At 49.8% G+C, this 24,480-nt stretch overlaps 3 protein-coding genes across 3 annotated transcripts; all 3 read left to right on the top strand.

Annotated features, from left to right (window-relative positions):
- The first annotated feature begins 257 nt into the window (after nucleotides 1–257).
- Nucleotides 258–7,268, top strand: LOC149997127 (glutathione S-transferase theta-4-like). Its single transcript, XM_090257645.1, has 5 exons — nucleotides 258–369; nucleotides 1,598–1,685; nucleotides 3,843–3,993; nucleotides 5,440–5,616; nucleotides 6,775–7,268. The coding sequence occupies exons 1-5, from the start codon at nucleotides 258–260 to the stop codon at nucleotides 6,985–6,987; spliced, it is 741 nt and encodes a 246-aa protein (XP_090113771.1). The 3' UTR covers nucleotides 6,988–7,268.
- Nucleotides 7,269–8,106: 838 nt separating this feature from the next.
- Nucleotides 8,107–16,476, top strand: LOC149997126 (glutathione S-transferase theta-1). Its single transcript, XM_090257644.1, has 5 exons — nucleotides 8,107–8,286; nucleotides 9,529–9,616; nucleotides 11,140–11,290; nucleotides 15,619–15,795; nucleotides 16,015–16,476. Exons 1-5 carry the CDS (start codon nucleotides 8,175–8,177, stop codon nucleotides 16,207–16,209), a joined length of 723 nt encoding a protein of 240 aa, XP_090113770.1. The 5' UTR covers nucleotides 8,107–8,174; the 3' UTR covers nucleotides 16,210–16,476.
- Nucleotides 16,477–18,209: 1,733 nt separating this feature from the next.
- LOC149997125 (glutathione S-transferase theta-3-like) lies at nucleotides 18,210–23,302 on the top strand. Its single transcript, XM_090257643.1, has 5 exons — nucleotides 18,210–18,463; nucleotides 19,784–19,871; nucleotides 20,643–20,793; nucleotides 22,524–22,700; nucleotides 23,028–23,302. Exons 1-5 carry the CDS (start codon nucleotides 18,352–18,354, stop codon nucleotides 23,220–23,222), a joined length of 723 nt encoding a protein of 240 aa, XP_090113769.1. The 5' UTR covers nucleotides 18,210–18,351; the 3' UTR covers nucleotides 23,223–23,302.
- The last annotated feature ends 1,178 nt before the right edge of the window (nucleotides 23,303–24,480 follow it).

Below are 24,480 nucleotides of genomic sequence, written 5' to 3'. Positions count from 1 at the left end.
GTGGCACAGCTACCCCCTAGTCCCCTACCCACCCACTCCCATTCCTGAGCCGGGGGTCTCTCCCCAGCCCACTCCTGGGTCTCAGAATCCTGGCTGCTGTGACAATTCCAGGCTTCACAGCCTCATGACAACACCAAGGGAAACAAGAAGTTCCAGAATGCAGGGTCCTGGGCTGGGGTCAGGAGGGCTGGTGGGCACAGGACCAGGGTCTCAGGCCTGCTGACCGTGGCTGGAGGGAACCCAACACGTGTCTCATCATGGGCCTGGAGCTCTACCTGGACCTGCTGTCAGCGTCCTGCCGCGCCGTCTACATCTTTGCCAAGAAGAACAGCATCCCCTTCGACTTCCAGTTTGTGGACCTGCTGAAAGGTTGGCATCCACTGCTTCCCCGGGGCACACCTGGTGCTGGGAGTAGGCAGCACACAAAGTTGTGGTGTTTCTGAAAAGTGGATACAGACACCAGGGAGACTGCCTCGTTTCAAACTCCACAGAGGAAGAAAAGGTTCCCAAGGGAATTGCAGGCTGTACACCTGTCCAGCCTGCCTTCGCCAATCCCCGCTGATTCTGCCTCTCTATGATGAACAGGCTCTTAGAGGGTCAAATGGGAGAAAGGGGTGTGGAGGGGCCCCCGGGCTCCTACCCAGTGCCCTCACCTTCTCCTTGTGGGAGTCTAGAATCTTGTTAGCTGCAGCACCTGCTATGAGGTTGGCAAAGGTCACAGAGGTGTGTGGTCATCCCGGATCTAAAAGTCCAGATGCTGCTTTGGTTCATATCCATCCTCTGCCAGCATTCAAACCTGCTCAGGGTGACCGGTACAGACCCCAGCGAAGCCCAGGGTACTGGTCTGGTCTCCAACAGCTTCCCAAGCCCCAGCACAGAGGGAACTCTGAAAACTCAACTTGCAGGAACCTCTAGAACAGCGATTTTCAACCAGTGAGCTGTAAAGAATTTTTAAACCATGCAGTCCCTGCCTGTTCAGTCAGGGGCACTGACCTCTCTTCCCTTAGGCTGTCAAATGAAAAAATGGCAACAGCCAACACAACAATAAAATGAATATGAATAAATCAAAATTATACCTATTTTTTTTGTCAGATTGGCAAAAGATGTATTTTTTGGTGTGCCGTAGAATTTTAGTAATTCATTTATGTGTGTCAGGAGGTAGAAAAGGTTGAAAATCTCTGCTCTAGAACATAGAGAAGGACACATAGGAGCTCCAGCCATGAACGAGGTATGGAAATGTTTCCAACCAAAGACATCTGGTCAAGGAAGGGTTAAAACTTGTGCCCTGTACTGGGTTGGTTGCATGTGAAAGACCCTTTTTGATTCTAGCTGTGCTAGGGCTGGGGCTCCCAGCAGCAGGCTGTGAGCCAAAGGGCAGTCCCAGATGTAGAGCCTGGGATGGGGGCAGGAGTCATGATCCTGGTCCCTTTTCTGCCACTGCACTGGCTTCCCTCTGATCTGGGGTGAGCAATGATGTCGTCTGGGCCTCGGTTTCCCCTTCTGAGCAAATGGAGAGGAGGGCATTTCTGCCTCTGGGATGCTTGGCTCTCTCTTCCCTGGGGTGTCAGCAGCTTCAGCCCTTCCCTGCCCCTCTCAGGTCACCACCACAGCAAGGAATACATTGAGATCAACCCCCTGAGAAAGCTGCCCAGCCTCAAAGATGGAAACTTTGTCTTATCTGAAAGGTAATGAAACTGGAAAAGTTGATGTTCATGCTGCCTGTCACCACCAGAACCAATAATTAGAGACAGAGATTGAATCTTTCTGGGCACTTTATTCAGATGGCCGGTGATCTAAGAAGATGGCGGGTTATGTGCCCTTACAGACCGTCTTACATCTCATCTCAAGCCGACCTTTTTTATAAGGCGCTGATGCTTCTCCGCCCACATTGCCTGTGGGGCTTCGCTGAGAGTGTGCCAGCCTCCATCTCTCAGTGTTCTCTGTACACTCACTGCCAGCAGCAGCTTTGGAGCCACATCTTTGGCGCACCTGGTTTTCTGGAAAGGAGCAACCCCTCCTTCTTGGGGGATCCGAAGCTCTCAGCTGAGTGACCTGCTTGCTTGTTGACCACTCACTGGCTGGGGAGCTTGGGACCTGTGACTGCCAGCCGGCCCCCCCTGGAAAAACTGGGGAAAGGGTGCAGGGCAGACAGAAGGCCAGATGCCCGCTTCAGGGTCATCCCAGGAACTGTGATGCCGGCAGGGGTGCCTGTCCTCCAGGAAATGGGGCTCCTCCAGTCACAGCAAGCTCTGGTCTGTTCTGGGGGCAGGAAGTGTTTGAGAACATACATGCTGGTGTGATGGACCCCCTTTGGCCCTGTGCTCCCAGTGTGGAGCCAGGGGGCTGATGTTAGGGAGTAAGTGGTGGGGACTTCAACCTCAAGGTTTAGGACAGAGACACAGAGGGTGTGGTAGTGTGGGTGGTGGGTCCTGGTGGAGGGGTGCAGATCTCAGACAAGCCTGGAGGAGCCAGCTGGGGCCGGGAGCCACTGGCAGTTCTGCCCAGAGCAGTCCTGACCCAGGAACAGGCCACCAAAAGTGGTGCTCCTGGAGGTCACAGGATGGGCAGGGGTGTTGGGCCAGTGAGTCAAGCCTCTGCCTGCCTCTCAAGCCTCCCTCAGTGGCTGGAGACAATGTCACCCCCCTTGCTGCCAATTCACTATCTTCTGTGTGCTTCCGCCAGTCCCCGTTCCCCGGCCCCACCTGACCATGGTCGCCAGCTACGCCAGGCAGTCGAGAAAGGAGGCAGTACTCATTGTTGGGGTCAAACCCCAATCCTGCCACTTGCGGGCTATGTGTCTTTGGCCAGTTAGTTGTGTATCTGAGCCCCATTTTCCTCAGATTCAGGTAGGGAACACACTGGCACCCACAGAGCAGGGTTAATGTGAGCTCAGCTGAGATGATTCAGAATTTAGGATTGCCCTCCTTCTCCGGGGCCTCTCTCCTCCCTCCCGCCTTGCAGGCTGTTCCTTCTCTTCCTCTTTCTCCACCCACCTCTGCTTCCTCTTACCTGCTGACTCTGCCGCTGGGACCCCCATCTGCTCCTCTGACTTTGATGTCCTCTCAGACTCAGCTCAGGACTCCTTGGGGCCCCAGATGTCCCAGACACCTACAGTGCCCATGCCCACCTTCAGATCCTCCCTCCCTTCCCCTCACCAGCTGACAGCAAGGCCTGAAACATCCCCTCCAAAGCCTGCCTTCAGCCCATTCCCTCCCATACCCTACCCCAGGTCCCTGCCCTGCTCAGAACCCCCAACACCTTCTGCTTGGGTATCACGGTCATCACTATCGTGGGCTCCTTGTCATTGCTTCTGTCCCTCTGGCTCACCCTCCATCCAGCACCAGAGGAATCTTTCTAAAATTTGAGGTGGATCTTTCTTATTCCCCTGCTTACAGATCCCATAACCTCGATGGCTAAGTCTATGTCCTTGCTGTATCTCTGTGGGCCTCCTTATATGGCCTCCCATCTCTGGCTGTCCCTGGGCCACGCCCCACCTGCCCCCACCCTTCTTCCAGTCATGCTTTCTGACTCCTTTCTCCAAGTTACCACGCTCCTTTTTACCTCCATATTTCCGCACACGTTGTCCCTTGTCTGGACTGCCCCTCCTGATGCCATCTGCCAACTCCCACTCACCTTGCAGGTGTCCCTCCTGCCCTTGCTGACTAGTGGACTGATGGCCTTCCCTGGAGCCCTTGGGCTCATCCTTCCCCTGGAAGAATGTCAGCACCTAGAGCCCACCTGTGGCTGGAAGCCCTGCATTCAGTCCAGGCCACACTGGGGTGGTGGTCAGTGTAGCAGAGCTGGGAGGGCAAGAGCAGTGCCCTGACCTGCCCTTTCTGCAGCGTGGCCATCCTCCTGTACCTATGCCGCAAGTACAGTGCGCCCTCACACTGGTACCCGCCAGACCTGCACACGCGTGCCCGTGTGGACGAGTTCATGGCTTGGCAGCACTCGGCCATTCAGGTGCCCATGAGCAAGATACTCTGGATCAAGGTGAGTGGGTCATGACTGGGGCTCCCTGCTGGTGAGCTTGAGCAGGTGTCCCTCCATCCCTGAGCCTCATTTCCTAGGCCCCTTTCCCGCCTGCCTCACAGAGCTGTCAGGAGTGTGGAGTGCACCACTGGGTAGGAAAGGGCCTTGTAAAGGTAAGGGGAAGGGCACCCGGGAAGCACTGATCTCTCTCAAACTAAGAGAGGGCTCAAGAAATTTTATTCTAAACTAGACTATATCAGAGTTGAAGGGCCCATAGAGACCACCACTTTGAAGATGACAAATACAGTTATGTGCCACTTAACAATAGGGGTATGTTCTGAGAAGTTCATTGCTACGCAATTTTGTCGTGTGAACATCATGGAGTATACTTGAACAAACCTAGATGGTGTAGCCTACTACTTACTTAGGCTCCCTGGTACACCCTAGTGCTACAAACCTGTATAGCATGTTACTGTATGAAACAACACACATCACATCGAGCACAAGAAAAAATGATACAGTAAAGAGACGTGATAAACACAAGACATATGAGGCTAATGCTGGTATAACTCAGCATACTATTTCACAGCAACCTTCTTTTTATAACTAGAATGAATACACTCTAAAAAATGATAAAAGTATAGCATAGTAAATACATAAACCAGAAAGATAGTCATTTATTATAATTATCAAGTATTACATACTGTACATAATAGTATGTCCTACATATATATTTTAAATATTTTATTTATTTACTTTTAGAGAGAGGGTAAGGGAGGGAGAAAGAGAGGGAGAGAAACAGAAATCAATCAGTTGCCTCTCGTGTGCCCCCCAGGCATGTATCCTGGCTGGGAATCAAACCAGCAACCTTTTGGTTAACAGGCTAGCACTCCATCCACTGAGCCACACCAGCCAGGGCTTTTCTTTGTGTTTATTTTTTTGTAGAGAGTAAAGTTTTTATTCACTCTCCAAGAAAGGAGAGGGGCATGGTGTGGAGAGAGATACCAGCAATTCCCTATTTTTATTTGACTGGCAGCATGGTAGGTTTGCCTACACCAGCATCACCACAGGCACCTGGGTAATGCACTGCACTACATTACGGCAGCTATGAGATCACCAGGCAACAGGAATTTCCAACTCCTTTATAATCTTATGGGATCACCGTCATATATGCGGTCCATCATGGTGCATGACTGTCACAAGTACATGTGCCAGTACTTTTTTATCCCACACCCATGACAGACATCACTAATGAATCATAGGGTTCTTTCCTAGTGGGATCTCAAAATTCTTCTGAACGATGGCTGCAGGTAACTTCTACCAACCAGAGCTTCTGAAAGAGGTGAAACCACTTTCATTCTTGGCTCTGTCCAACATCTCTCCAGCAGACAAAGGTACTGAGGCCTGGAGGGTCAGGCCTGAGGCTCCAGAGTACAGCCTCCTCATCCCTCCTCTCCCCAACCCCAGCTGCTGATCCCAATGATCACAGGTGAGGAGGTTCCAGCTGAGAAGACAGAGGAGCTGATAGCAGAGGTGAATAAGAACATGCAGCTCTTCGAGGAGAAGTTTCTGAAGGACCAGATGTTCATCACTGGAAACAACATCTCACTGGCAGACTTGGTGGCCCTGGTGGAGATGATGCAGGTGTGGAGTTTGGTGGTGGGGAGACAGAGCCCAGGCAGAGGTGGGTCACCTCTGTGACCAGTGGGGCCATAACTTAAAGACAGGCTGGTGAAGAGGGAGATGTGAAGGCTGTGGCAGCGAAGTCCGGGTGGCTGGACTTGATCCAGGGACCACAGGAAACACAGAAAGTTTTGAACCAGGGAGCATCACTATCATCCATGCTTCACAGCGATTCTTTAGTGTGGGCAGTAGGGGGAGGGCACGCCTGAAATAGGCAGAAGGACACAGCATTTCTTGGTCAGTCAGCCAGGATCCTGGATGCCTCCGCCTCCTGATGGTCTTTCCAGGCAGTGTCCAGAAGCTTCTAGAGTGTCCTTCTGGCTGAGGTGCCTCTTTTCCAGAGCTCCAGATAGCTGCAGAGAGCAGCTCCTCTGGCTGTGGGTCTGAGGAGCATTGTCCACTGTGCATTTTGGGGATACCTGGGTGGGGGTCACTTATGTAGCTTCTTCAGGCAGGGGAGGGTGGCCAGTTCTAACCTAGCTGGTGTGCAGGATGGTCAGTTTAGACCCTGGCCAGTGTCTTGCAAGGCCAGCATCATCTCTGACCAGTTGCAAAGTGGCCACTTTGGTCCTTGGTCAATGTGCAGTGCAGATCAGTGCCAGGAAAAACCATTCCAGATTTTCTGTCCCAAATGGTGTGGCACCTACTTTTCACCCCCGCCCTTTCATTTATCCTGCCCCACCCTCTTATGGACCTCCCAAATATCTTGGATGCATGTTTCTGAGGCTTCCTGCTGAGTCTTCCATTACTGCCCCTTTATTGCAACATGTGGGTGGGGGAGTGATTCTTCCCACCTTATCTGGGGACAAGGGGTTTCTCTGGAAGAAGGCAGGACCCATAGGAGGCTTCACACTAGAAAAGTAGGAGCCACTTAGGCCAGGGTTCACCTCAGAGAGGGATTCAGGATCCTTGGACCAAGACCAGTGACCAAGAATCCTGGGGGATTCTGGATCTTCCATCCTCATCCCTTATCTATTACAGAGCTTGTGATTCCTTGTCCAGGCATTGGGGATCAACAGACTAACTGAGGCTGTAGGAGGAGAGCCCAGGGAGGGGTGGGGGTGAGAGTGGGGGGCTGGTCCCCAGGCTGACCACGCCTTCCACTTTGTCTATCCACAGCCCATGGGGGGAAACCACAATGTCTTCCTTAGCAGCTCCAAGCTGGCGGAATGGCGCATGAGGGTAGAACTAACCATTGGCTCCGGCCTCTTCTGGGAGGCCCACAACCGGCTGATGAAATTGGCAGAGTGGGACTGTTCAACGTTGGATCCGATTGTCAAAGAGAGGATCTGCGAGTTGCTGCAGAAGTTCAGTAGAAGCAACTCATCCTGAAGGGCCTGGCTGGCTCAGCTCTGTGGCCCTCTTTCCTTGGGAGAAACGCTGAAAAGAACTCCATGTCTTTGCCTAATAAAGAACTGGAACAACCACCGTGGCTGCGGAGCCTGCAACAGCTGGTGTGAGCATAGGGTCTGATGTGGGAGTGGGTGGAGGTGGGTCCTTCCAGCTTCCAAAAGAATTTAAAAACTAAGGGTTAAATATGACTAAACTGTCGATAATAATTATTGATGACTTCAGTACCCCACTATCGGTAATATATAGAATAACAAGACAGAAGATCATCAGGGAAATAGAAGACTTGAACAACACTGTAAACAAATTGGATCTACTATATGTATACACAGAACACTCCACTCAAGGACAGCAGAATAAATATGCAAGTGCATGTGGAATATTTTCCATGACAGACCATATGTATGTTAGGCCATAAAATCTCAATAAGTTTAAACAGATTGAAATCATAACAGTGTATGTTCTCTGAACACATGGAATAAATAAAGCCTGGCTCCAGACTCCATGCCCTTAGCCCCACACTCCAGAGATCCTGGCTCTAGCAAGTGTCAAATCCTTGGGGCGTATGGTCAGCCTTTTGTGACAGCTCGCTTCACTCCAGTTTCACGCCCCGGCGTTTGGCAGCCTTGGTCTTCCTGCTTCTGTCAGTACATCCCCTGGGTTTGTTTATTTTCCTTCTCTGGGCCCCTGTTTCTTCATCTTTAAAATGACGAGGAGACACCCAGCAATCCCACTCTGGGGATATATCCAAAGGAAATAAAAACGGGGTACCCGAAAACTTTCTGGGTCTGTATTCACTCCGAGTGCCTTAATTTCCTCATCTGTAAAATGGGGATGTTGGGAAATTCTCATACATGTTAATCGATGAAGACGTGAAGCCATTATTCTAAATTCAATGAGCCAGTCACAAAGGACTGGGGCTGGGGCCCTTAGTGTGACGCTCGGAGGGGTGACCACCCCATCGCCACCCCTCTGGCTGGGCCCTGAGCCCCTGGCTTCAGCCCCTCAGACTATCCCGGGCCGCACTGGCAATTGGACCAAAGCGCCCAGGCGCCCAGAGCTGCCCAATGGGGAACGGCCCCCAGGGGGCGTGGCCACGCGGCCAGTTCGGGTCCTGCGTCCCAGCCCTCGGTTTGCTGTGTCCTGAGTTTGGTCCTACCGTCCCCACCATGGGCCTGGAGCTCTACCTGGATCTGCTGTCCCAGCCCTGCCGCGCCGTCTACATCTTTGCCAAGAAGAACGACATCCCCTTCGAGCTGCGCACCGTGGAGCTGCTCAAAGGTGGGCCGGGCGGGGCTTCGGGAGCCGAGGGGTCGGGGAGGAACGGGGAGGCCAAACATCGGTTAGGGGGACCCTTCCCTGCGCCACCTCCTTCCTGAGGCCACCGCCGAAAAAGGTGAGTCACGAGGAAGATCCGAGATTCTGGTAGTCCTCCAAACTCTGCTTGGTTCCACAGAATAGAGGACAGGGCTCATCTGAGGCCAAATACGGGGGTGCACGTCATGGGGAAAGGAGAGACCTGGGCATAGGGACAGAGGATCTCTGGAAAAGAGAAGAGGGCAGAAGAAGAGGGGTTAAGGCGTCCAAGTGTAGAGACTGGGGCAGAATCCCGTTCCTCCTGTGTGGTCTCCAACTGCTGAGATTTTGCAACAGCAGGCATTGCCCCAACTTCCCAGCGCTGCTCTCTGCAGTGGCCCAGTCTGCACTGGAGTCCCCTTCTAGCCTTTCCTCCTCCACCTCCTCCTCCTCCCGCTTGGCCTTTATTCACCTTGCCCTCTGGTTCTCTTATTCCTGATGGGGAGGGGACACTCCATGGTGTATACTGGGAGCAGGATGGGGGTTGTGAGGCCTTGGTGAACCCTCTACCCTGAGCAGGAGGATTTGTTTCTCTGTCAGGCCCCCAAAGCCCCAAGGACACAATTGGCATGCTGAGTCCTGGCGTTTGGGAGTAGAACCGACGTATTACTTGGGGAGAAAGTAGGGTGACTACTTGGCTGAGCCTTCCACCCAGCGCTTCTCCACCATGCCTTTGTGTGTTTGTACTGGCCTTTCCTCCTGAATCATCATCCCTTCCCAGCATCCTCTGTGGACCACCACATGTCCTCTGCAGAGTGAGGGGCAGGAGAGAGGGCATGAGGACAAAGGGATGTCCCAGCCGGGTTGTCAAATAGAAGGGTATAAAGGGAGATGTGTTTCATCAGGAGAAGAGGGAGCGTGTCCTTGGTGAGGGAACAGTTTGAAGGGAGGGAAAAGGGATGATCATGGGTGTGGTTGAGGCTGGAGGGTTGAAGTCATTGTATGTGGTTTTGAGGAGCTTCCCCCAATCCTGGAGTAATGGGGAGCCACTGAAGGCTTTTCCTGCTTTTCCCATAGCGGCCTTCACCAGCCTTTGCCATGCAGGAAGGCCGCTGGGGGCTGGGAAAGAGCTGTGAAATTGGGGCCTAGGCATTGCAGGGAGTGGGCACGGGCTATACAGGGCTCCATGTTGACTTCTTACCACCCAAAATGATGTGCTCTCTGCAGGCCAGCACCTCAGCGATGCCTTTGCCCAGGTGAACCCCCTGAAGAAGGTGCCTGTTTTAAAGGACGAGGACTTCACCTTGACAGAGAGGTAACTGGGGCCCTGGGCTTGCTACCAGACCTTGCTGGAACCATCTTGTCCTAACCCTCTACTGTATAGACAAGAAACCCTAAAGTCCTCAGAGGTGAAAAGCACTTTACCCATCATCCCACAGTGAGTCAAGGCTGGAACCCAGGCTCCGGCCTATTTGCTGGACCAGCCACAGGGATGTATTTTACTTCTGTATTAATCATGTGATTGTTGGTGAGAGTGCCCCAGAGAAGGAGTGCTGGGCAGGAGGTAGCAGCATTAACCCCATAAAGACAGCTCTCTGGCCAAACTTGCACTGAGGTGGCCCAGGGGTATCTGGGCTACCCAGTGGCTTATCTTCTAGCTGTAGCTTCCCTGGGTGGGCCTCATCCATGGGAGGACGCCCCTCCCCCCATCATGCATGTGGACATTTTGCATGACAACAGATCCCGAAAAGTGGAAACCTCTTTAGGGGAGGCCAAACGTTTTTGGTTGTGTCCCTTTTATCACTTAAGTCACCCTCTTGCAAGAAGATCCCAGAGCTTTAGAACTCGTCTCTGGAATGTGAAGGTGAATACACCCCTGAAGAATTCCTCAGACATTTTGCCAGTGCCACTTTTCCTTCCTGGGGCCCCTGCTGTCCTGAGTCCTTGTGTCGCCTGCTGTGGAGCAGTGTGCAGCATCTGTATTTCTCTGTCTCTTCTCTTCCCCTTGGGAGTTCTGTGGCTCCCAGGGACCGCCACCCTCCTCAGAGGTGGCTTGAACAATTTAGCTGGGAGCAGAAGGAGCTCTGGAGTATCTTGCACAGACGGGGAAGTTGTTAAGCTGGGGCGTGGGGGCAAGATTCCTAATAGCAAGACGGGTGAGTGGCAGATACAGAGGTTTTTCTGCTCTTTTGGCTGGAGTGCCCAGCCCTTGGGGTACCCCAAGTTCCTGAAAGCCTTCATGTGGCCCCAAATTTACAATCCTCTATGCCATTCCCAGTACATCCCAGTCCCAATCTCATGGCAGCCCTCATAAACCTGGGCAGGAGGAGAGCCCCAGGGGCCCTCCTGCAGCAGCCCCAGTGTTTCCTATAGTGTTTTCTACAGGAACACAAAGGGATGATGAAGAACAAAGGGATGACAGGAAAGACTTTGTGAACAATCAGGCCACCCGAGGCTGGTCTGAATGCCAGATAATGACAGCAGATGCAGACTGGAAAGAACTGAACTTCTTAAGGCTCAGCTTTAATGCCGTCTCCTCCAGGAAGCTCTCTTTGGTCTTCCCATCAGAAACTGTCTCTGAGCACATGGCAGCACATGTGGGATTTTGCCTGGTGGTAGGATGCATTTGGGTGTTAGCCTCAGAAAGACTCTTAGCTCTGCTGCCACCAAAAGGTGTGTGCCCAGGGCAAGTCCCTTCACTGTTCTTAGCCTGGCTTTCTTGTCTGGAAAATGAGGCAAATACCTTGGCATGTTGTCAAGAAGATTAGAAGGGACTCTGTGTAAAGTCTTTAGCGCAGTGCCCTGCCCACACCCATCATGTCTTCCCTTCCCCTACAGTGTGGCCATTCTACTCTACCTGACACGCAAGTATAAGGTCCCCGACCACTGGTATCCACAGGACTTACAGGCTCGTGCCCGTGTGGATGAGTACCTGGCGTGGCAGCACACGGCCCTGCGGAGAAACTGCCTCCGGGCCTTGTGGCATAAGGTGAGGCCCTGAGGGGGGACAGTGAGAGCATCACCCCAAAGAGGCTCAGGTGCCATTGCATTCTTTTCAGTTCGGATGGTTTCTACAGACCTGGCTTTGACTTCACTTCTTTCTTCTGTCATGCTCAGGTTGCTGCTAAGCCCATCTAATACATTTTTCCCTAGAGATATGTATTTTTTCATTTCTAGAAATTCCTTTTAGTTTTTTTTTTTTAGAGTTTCCATTGTTTTGTTGAAATTCACCATCTGCTCATTTGTTGGGTTCATCTTTTCTTCTAAATTCTTAATTACATTTATAATAGTTACTTCTAAGTCTTTGTCAGCTAATTTCAATACTCGGGTTCTCTGTGGGTCTGCTTGTATTAGTTGCTTTTTATCCTTTTGATTATGGGTCACATTTTCCTCTTTCTTTGCATGTTTTATTATTTATTATTGTGTGCAAGGCATTATGTATAGGACTAGAGATTGAAGTACATAATAAGTACCCCTAGAAGGAGCTTGCACTTTAGTCAGGGAGCCTGACAGCTAATCAGGAGCTGGGCTAGGTTGCAGCTTTAGTTAGTTTCAGTTCATCTCTGGTTTTAGCTATCTTGAGGATGAGATCAGATTCCTTGATTTCCCGAGCACGGATTTGGAATCTAAACACCAACTACAACCATGAGATCTCTCTACTTTTCAACCCTACCCTCAGTTCCCCACATGGCTTCTTACTAAAATCCCACACAGATGACAAGCTTGAGTCCTGCCTACTTAGTCCCCAGGGATGAAAGTGGTTTATCTAGGAAGGGCTTGTGACTCTCTGGAATTTAGTTCATTTAGTTCAGTGCTACACAATGGAACTATAAAGTAAGCCACATACGTAATTTAGAATTTTTTTAGTAGCCACATTTAAAAAATAAAAAGAAACAGGTAAGCCCTGGTTGCTGTGGCTCAGTGGACTGAGTGCCAGCCTGAGAACCAAGGGGTTGCCAGTTCGATTCCTAGTCAGGGCACATACCTAGTTTGCACGCCAGGTCTCCAGTTTGGGGGGTGCATGAGAAGCAACCACACATTGATGTTTCTCTCCCTTTCTCCTTCCCTTCCCCTCTCTCTAAAAATAAATTAATAAAATCTTAAAAAAAAAACCCCAAAAACCTGATAATCCTAAGTATACTTAAAAAAAAAAACCTCAGGTGAAATTAATATAAACACATGAAACAGGTAAAACTACTTATAAACACATGAAAAGATGCTCAGCATCACTAGTTATTAGGGAAATGAAAATTAAAACTATAATGAGATACCACTTCACATTCCTTAAGCTGGAATATATATACCAGAAAATAATAAGTGGTGTGTTGGTGAGGATGTGAGGAAATTGGAACTCTTGTGCACCGTTGGTGGGAATATAAAATGGTGCAGCTGTGGGAAACAATATGATAGATCCTCAAAAAATGAAAAGTTGGATAAATGGCGATGGAAAGAGACTTCACTTTGGATGGTGAACACACAATACAATATACAGATGATGTATTACAGAATTGTACACCTGAAACTATATAATTTTATTAACCAATGTCACCCCAATAAATTCTATTAAAAAGTAAAGAAAAAATAAGTAAAAGTTGAATTACCAAATGGCCCAGCAATTCCACTTCTGGATACATACCCAAAACAATTGGAAGCAGGATCTCGAAGAGATATTTCTACACACATGTTCATAACAACATAGTTCACGATAGCCAAAAGGTAGAAGCAGTCTCTATGTTCATTGATGAATGAATGGATAAACAAAATGTGGTACAAACATAAAATGATATCTTATTCAGCCTTAAGAAGGAAGGAAATTTTGACACATGCTACAATGTGGATGAACCTTGAAAACATTATGCAGAGTGAAATAAGCTAGACGGACGAGGACAGATATTATATGATTCCGCTTATATGAGGTACCTAGAGCAGTCAGTTCATAGAGACAGAAACTAGATTAATGGTTGCCAGTGACTGGTGAAGAGGGGAGAATGGGTACAGAGTTAACTGGTGACAAAGTGCCAATTTTGCGAGATGAAAAGAGTTCTGGAGCTGGATGATGGCGTTAGTAACACAACAATGTAAAGTACCTAATACCACTCAACCGAACACTTAAAGTTGGTTAAAATGGTAAACTTTATGACGTTACCATAATTAATTTTCTGTAGCCCTTGCCGCTCACTTGGTTGGAACATTGTCCTAATGCCCCAAGTTTGCAGGTTCAATTCCCACTCAGTCAGGGCATATACAAGAAACAACTAATGAGTGCATCAGTAAGTGGAACAACAAATCAATGTTTCTCTCTCTCTTCTTTCTCTCTCTCTTCCTTCCTCTCTCTCTAGGATCAATAAATTTAAAAAAATTAAAAAAACTTGTCATTTAAAAATGTAATCAATAGAAAATTTATTGATGAAATATCTTGCATTCCTTTTTCTTCCTTTTTTTGGTACGAAGTTCTCAGAACCTGGTATGTATTTTACACGTATAGCACATCTTAGCTAAGACCAGTCACACTTCCAGCGCTCAAAAGCCACTTCAGTCTAGTGGCTACCGTATTGGACAGTACAAGTTTACGCTTTTTTTCTTTTCTTTTGTTTTTGTCTTTTCCTTCTTTTCTATAAAAGGTCTATGACTCTTTGGTGGCTCTAAAGAAAAATAAGTTTAGTTTCTTGTCAAGGTGGTTGTGGTGGGAGCAATGCTTTTTTTGTTGACTGCTTATATCCTAATCAGAAGTGGAACTCCTCTTTTTAAAAAATGTATGGCTAATTCTGGATCATGAGGTTTATTGTTCTGACTTATATAATTTTTTATATAAGAAATAGAAATTAGAGAACAAAAGTCAAAAGACCTCTTTGTTGCCCTCAGCCCTTCCTGAGAGCCACCCCCGTCTGGGATCTGATGTAAGTTCTTCCATTCCTAATTTTATACACTATTACATGCAGGTATAGTATAAGCAAAATACAGTTTTGCTTTGAGTGTTTAAAAGTTTATATAAACGCTCTCACACCACTCTGCAACTTGCACTTTTTCATATTGTAATGGGTGGATATAGCTTATTAATTTTGAACTACTCTATAGTATTTCATCATGTATGTAAAGAGGAACAAAAATACTTTTTAAAACCCTAAGAACTTTTGAACTACCATATTGAAACAGAAGGGAAGTGTAGACCATCTCTTGCAAGTGCAAGGCAGGTAGGTAATAAATGAGGGAGGCGGGCTGGGTGGGGTCCAGGGGACTGAGAGCCCATCTGCCCCTCCTGAAGGAGCAACTTATCCCCGCAGCAGCCTTAAATGCTGAGCAGGGATGCCAGGTAGCAGTGGGGACCCCATGTGGTCAGCTGGAAATCTGGAATTTTATAGGAAATGTCTCCAATTTTAAATGTTAACAGCTGATCCGTATTTTAAAAAAAAGTTCTTTAGCTAAAGGAATGTCATTAATTCAGCACTGACCTCCAGGCCACCAGAGTGTGATCCCTAATCTTACCTTGTTGTATGGGGGTGGGAACTGAAGCCCTGAGCCAGGATCTGAGTATAGTCCCAGTCCTGAATCTCAGCCTCCAAGCAACTTCACTGCTCTCAGAATGAAGCTCAGCATGAAGGCCCCCTCCCATGCTCCCTCTTCACTGTCTCCCTGACAGTTGTCAAGTCTGAGGCTGTTGAGAGCTTTGCCCTAAAACACCCTCCTTCCTAAATCCTGGACACGTTTCTCCCCTGGCTCTCCTCCTTATTCCCTGGCAGCTCACTGGGTCATAAGACATTGGTTCTACGCTTGGCTGGCTCTTTTCTTGGCTGTGCTGCCTCTGGAAACGGTCCTTTTCTGGGCTTCACTTTTTTATATACAATATGAGTCATGTACTGTTAGTCCTATAGCGCAGAGGAGGACATTGAGGCTCAGAGGGTTTGCATATTTTGCTCTAGGTCACACAGTTTGTAAGTGACAGAATGGAGACCTTAAAAGCCCATACTACTTACTTATACTGTAAAAGGCACTGATTTTATATCGGGAGAAGTTATAAAATATAGTTTCTAAGCAAGCCTCCTCCCCTCCACCAAAGTTCGGGTTTCCTCTGAGTCATTCTTAAGGGGGTTTGAGTCCTTCAGAAGCCTTCCAGGCTCAGCCAATCAGAGCTCATGGAAGCAGGAATAGTTCGGGAAGAAGGGGTCCTTTGGGAGTTTCCCTGCAAGCCTACCCAGGACATGGAAGAAAGGTGTATGGAACCAGAAAGAAGCTCCAAGGCGGGGGATGGGGATTGCTTGCCTTTCCTGACCCCAAGACTGGGCTGGCCCTAACCCCATACTTTGCTTGCCCATTCACCAGGTGATGTTCTCTGTTTTCCTGGGTGAGCCCGTATCTCCCGAGGTGCTGGCAGCCACGCTGGGTGAATTGGATAAGACCCTGCAGATACTTGAAGACAAGTTCCTCCAGAACAAGGCTTTTCTTGCAGGACCCCACATTTCCCTGGCCGACCTGGTAGCCATCACAGAGCTGATGCATGTGAGTGCTGTGGGTAGGGGGGCCCGCTGGGCAGGGTGGGCCCACTAGGCAGGGTGAGTGCTAAAGTTCTGCTCATGTCGCCCCCACCCCAGGCTGTGGGACTGTACTTATTTGTGGTAACCTCTTCTGGAGCTATGTAGTCCCCAAACTAGGCAGATGCTGCTGTCCTTAACCCCATTCATTCACCCCTATCCTGTCCTGTCCCCTTTTCCCCTACAGCCCGTAGGTGCCGGCTGCCAAATCTTCGAAGGCCGACCCAAACTGGCTGCATGGCGCCAGCGCGTGGAGGCAGCGGTGGGGGCGGTCCTCTTCCAGGAGGCCCATGAGGTCATCCTGAAGGCCAAGGACTTTCCACTTGCAGACCCTTCTGTAAAGCAAAAGCTGATGCCTAGGGTGCAGGCCATGATCCAATGAGCCAGGAAGTCTTGCTCCTGTTCTGCCCTTGGCAGTTCAGAGAGCACCTTCATGTCAATGTTCCAAGGGAAGAAGACCCAGAGAGGAGGAGTGACTTGCCCAAGTCCCATCACTCCTCAGACCAGGTCCCTACACCTACCCCGTCTTCCACAGTTGCCTGAAAGCCATGATGAGAATGGCACACTCAGACCTTGTTTCCTTTAATCATTACATTCCATGTTCAGTTTGGGAAATAAACCTCAGCTTAGCCTGAGCCTCTACTTCTAACTCTGATGTGTGATTTATTTGACTTTCCTTTTGCCCTGGCCCTGGTATTAGTCTCTATCCAAAAGACAACCCCCGTTCCTGGGCCCTGTGTGTCAGTTTCCCCCTGATGGTTGTGAAGAGTGAAATTGAAAACAGCTCTCTCGTCTTCTCATTCTTGGAGAAGGTGATTTAGCAGCATAGGAGTCAGCAGGCATTGCCCAGGTGTTGGCTGTAGGTGTGGTGGTAGGTCAGTGGGCTGGGCTGTCCTCCCAGGACATGGCCCTTTGGCACCAAATACTCTTAAGTCATGAGTCCTGCATCTATCCTGAAGAGTTGGTTGGGGGAGTGGAAAAACCAAGTAGCAGGACTCCTGGTTGTTACCTGTCCAAAGCCCATATGCTGATGTTTTGAAAGGCCAAGAGCTCAAAATGTCAGAGTTGGATAGAGTAAGGAAAGGTGCCAGCTGAGAAGATGGGAGTGTTATGGTTCCTCAAATCTTCTTACCAAAGTATAGAGTTCAGGCTTCTTTTATGTCAAGAAAAGGGGAAATGGGAGGGGCTATCTTTGTAGAACTCAAAACTCAAGCAGAATTCCTCTAATAATTAACATGTCTACATGCAAGACTGAGCAGACGCTATTAGCCTGAAGGCCATGGGAATAAAGCAGGCTTGAACAAGATGGAGTCAAAGAGACTAAGCATTTCACTCTTACGTGGTCAGGACTCAGTCACTCAGAGCCTTGAATGTCATACCTAGGATTTGTAAACCGTGAATAGGAATGGTGTGCTCAGATTGTGTTTTAAAATAATATTCTGGCTGCTGGTAGGGGGTGGCCAGGGAAGAAGCAGGTAGATTGGATATTGCAGTAATCCAGCCAGTCAAAGGTGAGGAGGGCAGACCACTGGAGGGTGTGGAGAACATGCTCCTTGCAACCCAGAGAGGACTGCAGCACTAGGCCAGGAAGGCACTCTCCTGGGGGGACTAGGCCTTCCTTAACAGGGGAGCATGGGGGACCAGGGAGGCCAAGGTATTTTCAAAATTTTCAGTAACTGATCCTCTTGCCAAAGTTGCTTTCTCTCAGTCTTGAGTTTGGGGTCAGAGTCTCTTAATCCAGGAGGCTTTCTTAGAGAATACCGCGTTATAGCCACATATTCAAGGAGCTCCAGGATCTTAGTTGGAGGGACTTGGCCCTGCTGAACAAGTGGGGGAAGTTCTAGGTACCCCCTGCAAACCTCCAGATGAGCCCCACGGGGCTTCTACTTCCAGGGAGGGATTAACTGGAGTGTAATGAATATGACTCCAGGGATTGAGGAGGAGCTACTTCTTTCTTGGAATGTGGGTTAGGCCTGTGCAAAGAGCAGGTCCAGACACCCGTCCCAGCCTCCGCCCCGGGCACAGGGCACCGGGCCGAGGGGAGGATGCTGCCTCTGCTTTCTCCTCCTCCCTAGTGTTCTCAGCGATTCCAACTCAGCCTCCTCCCTGGGTGGGGGAGGTGGCTTAAATTCACTGAGGATCAGTGCTGGAGCGCCCTTTGGCCTACCGTTTCCCATAACCACTCCCCCTGTCCCATTTGACAAAGGCAGACATTGAGGTCCAGAGAAGGGGTGTGACCTGGCCGCGAGACCTCAGCTCAAAGTCCAGGTCTCCCTGTATCTCCCGACCGAGACTCGCAGTCTCGATCCACTGGAGAGGGAAGGAGGGAGGCCCGGAGCTCCGCTGATTGGCCTAAAGTTCTCCGGAGTTATCCAATAGGCGTGGAGGGCGTGGCCGGGCTCGGGCAGGGGCGGCCGCGTAAATCGGCTCGGGTGGCTGGACCGTTCCTGCCCACCGTTCCGGTTCGCGGTCCTGTCCCCGGTTCTGCTCACGCCCCCTCTTAGGTCAGTCTGCTGCCCCCTTCATGGGCCTGGAGCTTTACCTGGACCTGCTGTCCCAGCCCTGCCGCGCCGTCTACATCTTCGCCAAGAAGAACGGCATTCCCTTCGAGCTGCGCACCGTGGAGCTGCTCAAAGGTGGGCTCGGCAGGCAGGCCTGGGGGTCTGGGCCGCCTTTGCGCACACACCCCCTCGCCCACCGGCTCAGTCTCACGGTCGGGCTGCGTGTGCAGACAGAAGGGAATACAAGACTCTAGCTCTGACAGTTAGCATCATTTATCAGTTGGATATTTTTAAAGAACCTCGACCTTTGCCTAGTGAAATAAAAATATTCTTTAAAATATCGGTTAAGAAGGAGTGGGGCAGGTAGAGATTATTAGGGTTTGGGGGTGGGGTGGGGAAGTGGACTGAGTGCCCCAGTACCTCTACTTGGAGAAAATAATGAAACTGCCTTCTCATTTACTAGTAGGAGTACTCCCCATCTCTGGGCTCCTGCATCTTCTGGGAGGAGAAGGTTGTTCCATCTGGATCTGGTCTCTTCTTTACTCCTACCCGCCCCTGTCTAGGTCCCCTCCACGTTTACAGAATCTGGTGGAGGGGGCAAGTCTGTGACTGAACAGTAGGGCAATTTCAAGATCCAGAACCCTTTGCGCAGACCAGGAGGGAGGCTGCTGCTTGGCTGAGCCTGCCCACTTCTGTCTTTGATGCCTCTAGCCTAGGCCACCAGCTGCTACACTACCATATTGCTCTGCCTTTCCAGCCCTCCCAGGGATGGGGGGTGGGGGGGGTGGGGCTGGACACAAAGGCAGTTTCTAGAGGGATACTGGGTAGAGGTGATTCTGTCCATTAAATAGAAGGGCCACGAAGCCCACAGTGGGGTCTATAGCTAGGTTGGACCCTGGTTTCACTGAGGCAGTCCTATTCCATGAATATTAACTGGTATACCCTCAGCACTGGCCAGGGCTGGGGAGGTATGCAGAATTGAGACAGACCTGGGAACCCCCATTGAAGAGGGAGCCTTGAGGGGTTTGGCACCAGAAAGAAGAGCTGAGCTACTGGAGGCTGGGTGAGTGAATGGGCAAGAGCTCCTGGTGAGACCAAGGATGAACTAAGGGCTGGAAATAGGCGTTACTGGAGCTCTGGGGTATGGACAGCTCACTCAGCCAGCATGGGAAGATGGATTATAGGGGGCAAGCTGTAGTGTCTGACATGGATAGGCTGGCTGTGTGTGTGTGCATTACAGCTTCAGGAAATTGCCTTTCTCCCAGGCTCAAGACAAGATGCTACTTGGCCCAGGTTCCAAGGGGGTGAACACAGGAATGGTGGCCCTCTGGTGGGGTCAGGGTCTGATTTGGTGGCCAGTGGAGTGGCCTCCTCTTCCCTGGATAGGGGCATCAGGAAGGTCCTGGATACGTTGGCTCAGGGTTTTTCCCACTGCTTCATTGGTCTCTCCCACAGGTCAGCACCTCAGCGATGCCTTCACCCAGGTGAACCCCCTGAGGAAGGTGCCAGCCTTGAAGGATGGGGACTTCACCTTGGCTGAAAGGTAATTGACCCCTGGATTGCTGCATTGCCATGTGGGGCCAGTTAGCCATCTGTGGGTGCACTGTTGATGGCTTGGATCATGGCTTATGTACCCTGAGCAACTGTGCCAGCCCTAGGGTGGAGAGTGGCTTGATGTGGGCAGAGGTGCCAGAGCTGGTAGGGACATCTGGCATTGTTCCTGTCGTGTTCATGCTTTGGATGTGTTGGGGCGTGAAAATGGAGATGCTCTCATCCTTCAGGACCCAGACTGGGTGCCCCTTTTTTTGTAGCACGCTGTGTACCCCTTTTGTGTGGAAGCTTTCCCCCTTCTTCTTCTTTAAAAAAAAAAAAGATTTTACTTATTTTTAGAGAGATGGGAAGGGAGGGAGAGAAACATTGATATGTGAGAGATACATCAACCCATTGCCTATTGCACGCCCCCAACTGGGGACCTGACCTGCAACCCAGGCATGTGCCTTGACTGGGAATCAAACCAGTGACCCTTTGGTTCTCAGGCCAGCACTCAATCTGCTGAACCACACCATCCAGGACTGAGCACCTTGGTTCAGATGATGGGACAATTCAGTGTCGAGCTGTGTGACACTGGAAAGTCACCTAACATCTCTGAGCCTCACATTCCTACTCTGCACCATGCAGATAGTGAAATGTGCCACCCACAGGCATTGGGGAAACACATGCCAGGAGCAGGGGCCTGCCCCTCCCAGGGCCTGGCCCCTGTGGAGTAGCTGAAAGGTGACTGGGACATCTCTCTCACCCTTGCTGTGCTTCCCAGCGTGGCTATCCTGCTATACCTTAGCAGAAAGTATGAGGCCCCTGACCACTGGTACCCTCAGGACCTGCAGGCCCGTGCCCGCGTGGACGAGTATTTGGCGTGGCAGCACACGGCTCTGCGGAGTGCCTGCACCCGGACCATGTGGCAGAAGGTGAGCCCCGGAGGGCAGGGACCCCTCTCAGGATGCTCAGGTGATGGTGCTCTCTGTTTAAAACATCCTGTTCAGACCTGAGATCTTAGAACACCAAATTCTAGAATGTCAGAGACTCCAACCAACTTGTTTTTCAGAGGGGAAATTGAGGCAGAGCCAAGGAGTGACTACCCAATGTGTTTTAAATCCCTAGTCACTGGACATTAATCCTATGTCCCTTTGCACACTCTGGGTTGCCTGGAAATGTTGCCTTTTGAAGGATAAAAAAAAAATTAAAATAAAATCCTCACTTTATTACACACATACTTTCCAGATAGAGAGGTATTATGTGGAAAGTCAAACTAGGAAGAAATGAAGAGACATTTCAATAAAGTTGATCTGGTTTCTAGATATGCAAGGACTTCTAAGCCTAAGAGCCATGGAAGACTTAAAGAAAAGCCTAATTGACTTTACAAATACAATGAAATTTTGTGTAAGGACAAAAAAGATTAAATTTAAAACAAGGAAAAAATTGAGAAAGATCTTGGCAAAGATATGTCAGAAAGAAGTAACCTTTTTTTTTAAAAAAAAGGTTTTGCTTATTTATTTTTAGAGAGGGGAAGGGAGGGAGCAAGGGAGGGAGAGAGAAATCAATATGAGAAAGAAATATGTGCCCTGTCCAGGAACCAAACCCTCTACCTAGGCATGTGCCCTGATCAGGAATGAAATCGACCACCTTTCCCTTTGTGGAATGACTCCCAACCAACTGAGCCATACCAGTCAGGGTAAGAAGTAACATTCTTAATGTTTAAGATGCTCTTCGAAGACACAGGAAGAAAATGAGCAAAGGAAGCCAGCAGGGATTTAATGAAAGGACAGAGAGAAATGGTCAAGAATGGATGAAAACATATTTAACTTCAGTAAAACTCAAGCAAATGCATATTAAAACAGCACACACATACCATTTTTTGCTTATTTAATGTGCAGGTATTTTTTGAAACGTGTACTCTGAGTAATTATTTGTAGAGTGCTGGCACACAGAGGGTGCCCTGTGTATGTGAGGGAGTGTGAGATGGGCATGCTTATCCTCTGCTGCAGGCATGGTACCACTGTTCTGAAGGACCATTTGGCAGAAAGTAGGTTTCCATTGCCTCGAGCTTCTAGGGACTGAGAGAGGAACCCCCTCTAGCTGATGGGGGCAAGATCCTGGTGCATTTGATTGCAGAATGGAGAGAAGTTAAGTAGAATGAATGTAGATTGTGGCTCCTCAAAAGTGTGGTCCACAGGCCAGGGGTGTCAGCATCACCTGGGAACTTGTTGGAAATGCTGAGTTTCAGGCCTCACCCAAGCCTACTGATTAGAAATGTGCACTTGAACCATATCCCAGAGGGGTTCTCAGGTTCATTACCATGTGAGAAGCCTGGGTGGGGCAGGAGGTGGAGAGTGGGGGAGGATGGTGGCTATGGCAGTGGGAGCCAGGGGCCATGGTAGGCCTTATTCAGGGAAAGGATATGGGCAGACTGAGATTGCAGAAGGGTGTGCCTGGCTGCTCTGTATGAGGACCCAGTGAGAGGTGGAGGTTGTCCCTGTTTGAGCAGGAGATGAGGCCTGGGCAGATGGTGGCTGTGGGTGGAAAGGGGTGGCTGGGAACAAGGAGAAATCCAAACGACTGGTGATAAATTAGATGAGAACAGGAATTAGGTTGGGCTTTGGGCAGAACCTCAGCCCTCTTCTGCCTGCCCACCCACCAGCTGATGTTTCCTGTGTTCCTGGGTGAATGGGTACCCCCTGAGACATTGGCATCTACTCTGGCTGAGCTGGACAGGTGCTTGCAGCTGCTTGAGGACAAATTCCTAAAGGATGAAGACTTTCTTGCTGGGCCCCACATCTCGGTGGCTGACTTGGTGGCCATCACAGAGCTGATGCATGTGAGTGCCATGGGGCGGGTTGCCCATTGGGCCATAGGATATCCTGGGAAGGAGCCAATGTACTACTTCATGTTGCCCTTTCTGGCTGTGGGACCCTGGGTGAATCACTTCTCCTGTGCCTCAGTGTCCTCATCTGTAAAATGGGGCTTGAAAACCCCACACTGCAGGGATATTGAGGAGCTTCTAGGTGTCTCCTGGGAGACGACCCCCAGCCTGTCACACATGGTACAGAAGAGGGAAAATCCACCTAGTGAATCCCTAAATCAGGTCATGCTGTCTTGTGCTTGACCATGCCCAGACCCTCCACCTGACTCCCTCTTCCCATAGCCCGTCAGTGCTGGCTGCCATGTCTTCAAAAGCCGACCCAAGCTGGCTGCCTGGCGCCAGCGTGTGGAGGCCGCTGTGGGGAAGGACCTCTTCCAGGAGGCCCACGAAGTTGTCATGAAGGCCAAGGACCTGCCTCCAGCAGACACTGCCATGAAAGAGAAGCTGAAGCCTTTGGTGAAGATTTTGTTGCACTGAGTAGGGACGGGGCTTGCAGTCAATGATGGGAGTCTGTTGTCAAAATAAAGAGACGGAGCTGCCTCTCTTCTTGGCTGTGAGCAAGATATCCTACAGTCTCTGGTCCCCAGGTCCCTCCATCAGGCCGGCGTTCCTTTTGTCTATCTCCTTATTTAATTTTGGCTCTCCCATTCCAACTTTTGTGTGACTTCTGGAAAGAGCTTTAGTAAATACATGTTTGACCCTGTCCTTCCTCTGTTTGAAACTTCCCTTGGTGCCTTACTGCCCTGAGGCTACATACAGTACAGGTCAGGTCATTGAACTTTGCATCCAGGCTTTGCTCCCACCCCTCCAGGCTGCCCCCTTCTGGTTGCACACAGTAACTCATCATTTTCCAGCATTTCTTGCAACTCTTGCCTCATCTTTCTTGCCTTGCTTCATGCTGATTCCTCTGCTTACAGAACCCCTCCTCACCTTCTTTGTTTGGTACCCTCCACCTCAATCTTTGGGCACTTGTCACCATGTCACTTTTCCAGGGACATGTCCTTGATCTCTCCAGCCCCAGGCTAGGTCAGGTGACCCCTCTGGGCTCTTTAGCCTTAGTGTTTGCTTCGTTCTGTACTGGCAGGAAATTGGTTCCATGCCCCATGGGCTGAGCATGTGTCACAGATGGATGTTTACACTGTGAAGAGATGCCTGGATCAGGAATGGCCTCTCTCCTGGGTCTCTGATTCTCCCTCAGTGGAGTACAGGCTAGTGCATGAACCTCCTTGCAGGGAGGGAAGTCCCTGGTTATTCCCTGGCCCTCCAAGTGCTGCTGAGAGGCCTACTTGTAACCCTGGTTCTCCATGCCCCACTCCGGGTTCCAGACTTGCCACTTGACTTTGCCCTTTCCCCTCCAAGACTGTCACAACCTACCTGTCTTGTGTTCCAGAGCCTTTGATTATCCAATAAACTGCTAATGGAACAGGGTCATGAACAGACAGCTTCTCAGCTTACCTGCCTTCCCATAGGGGTTCCTTTAGTATGCATACATAGAGAATTTTAGATGTGTAATTGAAATTATCCATATACACACACACTGTTTCAATTACATTTTCATTTACAATTCCGATAACTTTGAAACGCTGATGATAGTGCCATGGTAAGCCACAGCAGATTTCCATGTTTTAAATAACATCTTTTGTGAAAATAATACCATATTAAAAGGTAAATGAACAAGAAATAAATAACACCTTTTGTTTTGCCTGTAAAAATATAAGGTACTGTAAACAATGTT

Source organism: Furipterus horrens, unplaced genomic scaffold, assembly GCF_987537825.1.
Source record: "Furipterus horrens unplaced genomic scaffold, mFurHor1.1.pri manual_scaffold_11, whole genome shotgun sequence".
Lineage (NCBI taxonomy): Eukaryota > Metazoa > Chordata > Mammalia > Chiroptera > Furipteridae > Furipterus > Furipterus horrens.
The sequence above is the reverse complement of the archived record's forward strand: the minus strand, read 5'-3'. Positions and strand labels throughout refer to the sequence as shown.

Excerpts from the sequence above, each read along its gene's own strand:
- LOC149997127 (XM_090257645.1), top strand. The coding sequence starts at position 258 with ATGGGCCTGGAGCTCTACCTGGACCTGCTGTCAGCGTCCTGCCGCGCC. Across the intron at positions 1,686-3,842 it reads AACTTTGTCTTATCTGAAAG|CGTGGCCATCCTCCTGTACC; the intron begins GTAATGAAACTG and ends CCCTTTCTGCAG. Across the intron at positions 3,994-5,439 it reads GCAAGATACTCTGGATCAAG|CTGCTGATCCCAATGATCAC; the intron begins GTGAGTGGGTCA and ends CCCCAACCCCAG.
- LOC149997125 (XM_090257643.1), top strand. The coding sequence starts at position 18,352 with ATGGGCCTGGAGCTTTACCTGGACCTGCTGTCCCAGCCCTGCCGCGCC. Across the intron at positions 18,464-19,783 it reads CACCGTGGAGCTGCTCAAAG|GTCAGCACCTCAGCGATGCC; the intron begins GTGGGCTCGGCA and ends TCTCTCCCACAG. Across the intron at positions 20,794-22,523 it reads CCCGGACCATGTGGCAGAAG|CTGATGTTTCCTGTGTTCCT; the intron begins GTGAGCCCCGGA and ends CCCACCCACCAG.
- LOC149997126 (XM_090257644.1), top strand. The coding sequence starts at position 8,175 with ATGGGCCTGGAGCTCTACCTGGATCTGCTGTCCCAGCCCTGCCGCGCC. Across the intron at positions 9,617-11,139 it reads GACTTCACCTTGACAGAGAG|TGTGGCCATTCTACTCTACC; the intron begins GTAACTGGGGCC and ends CTTCCCCTACAG. Across the intron at positions 15,796-16,014 it reads CCATCACAGAGCTGATGCAT|CCCGTAGGTGCCGGCTGCCA; the intron begins GTGAGTGCTGTG and ends TTTCCCCTACAG.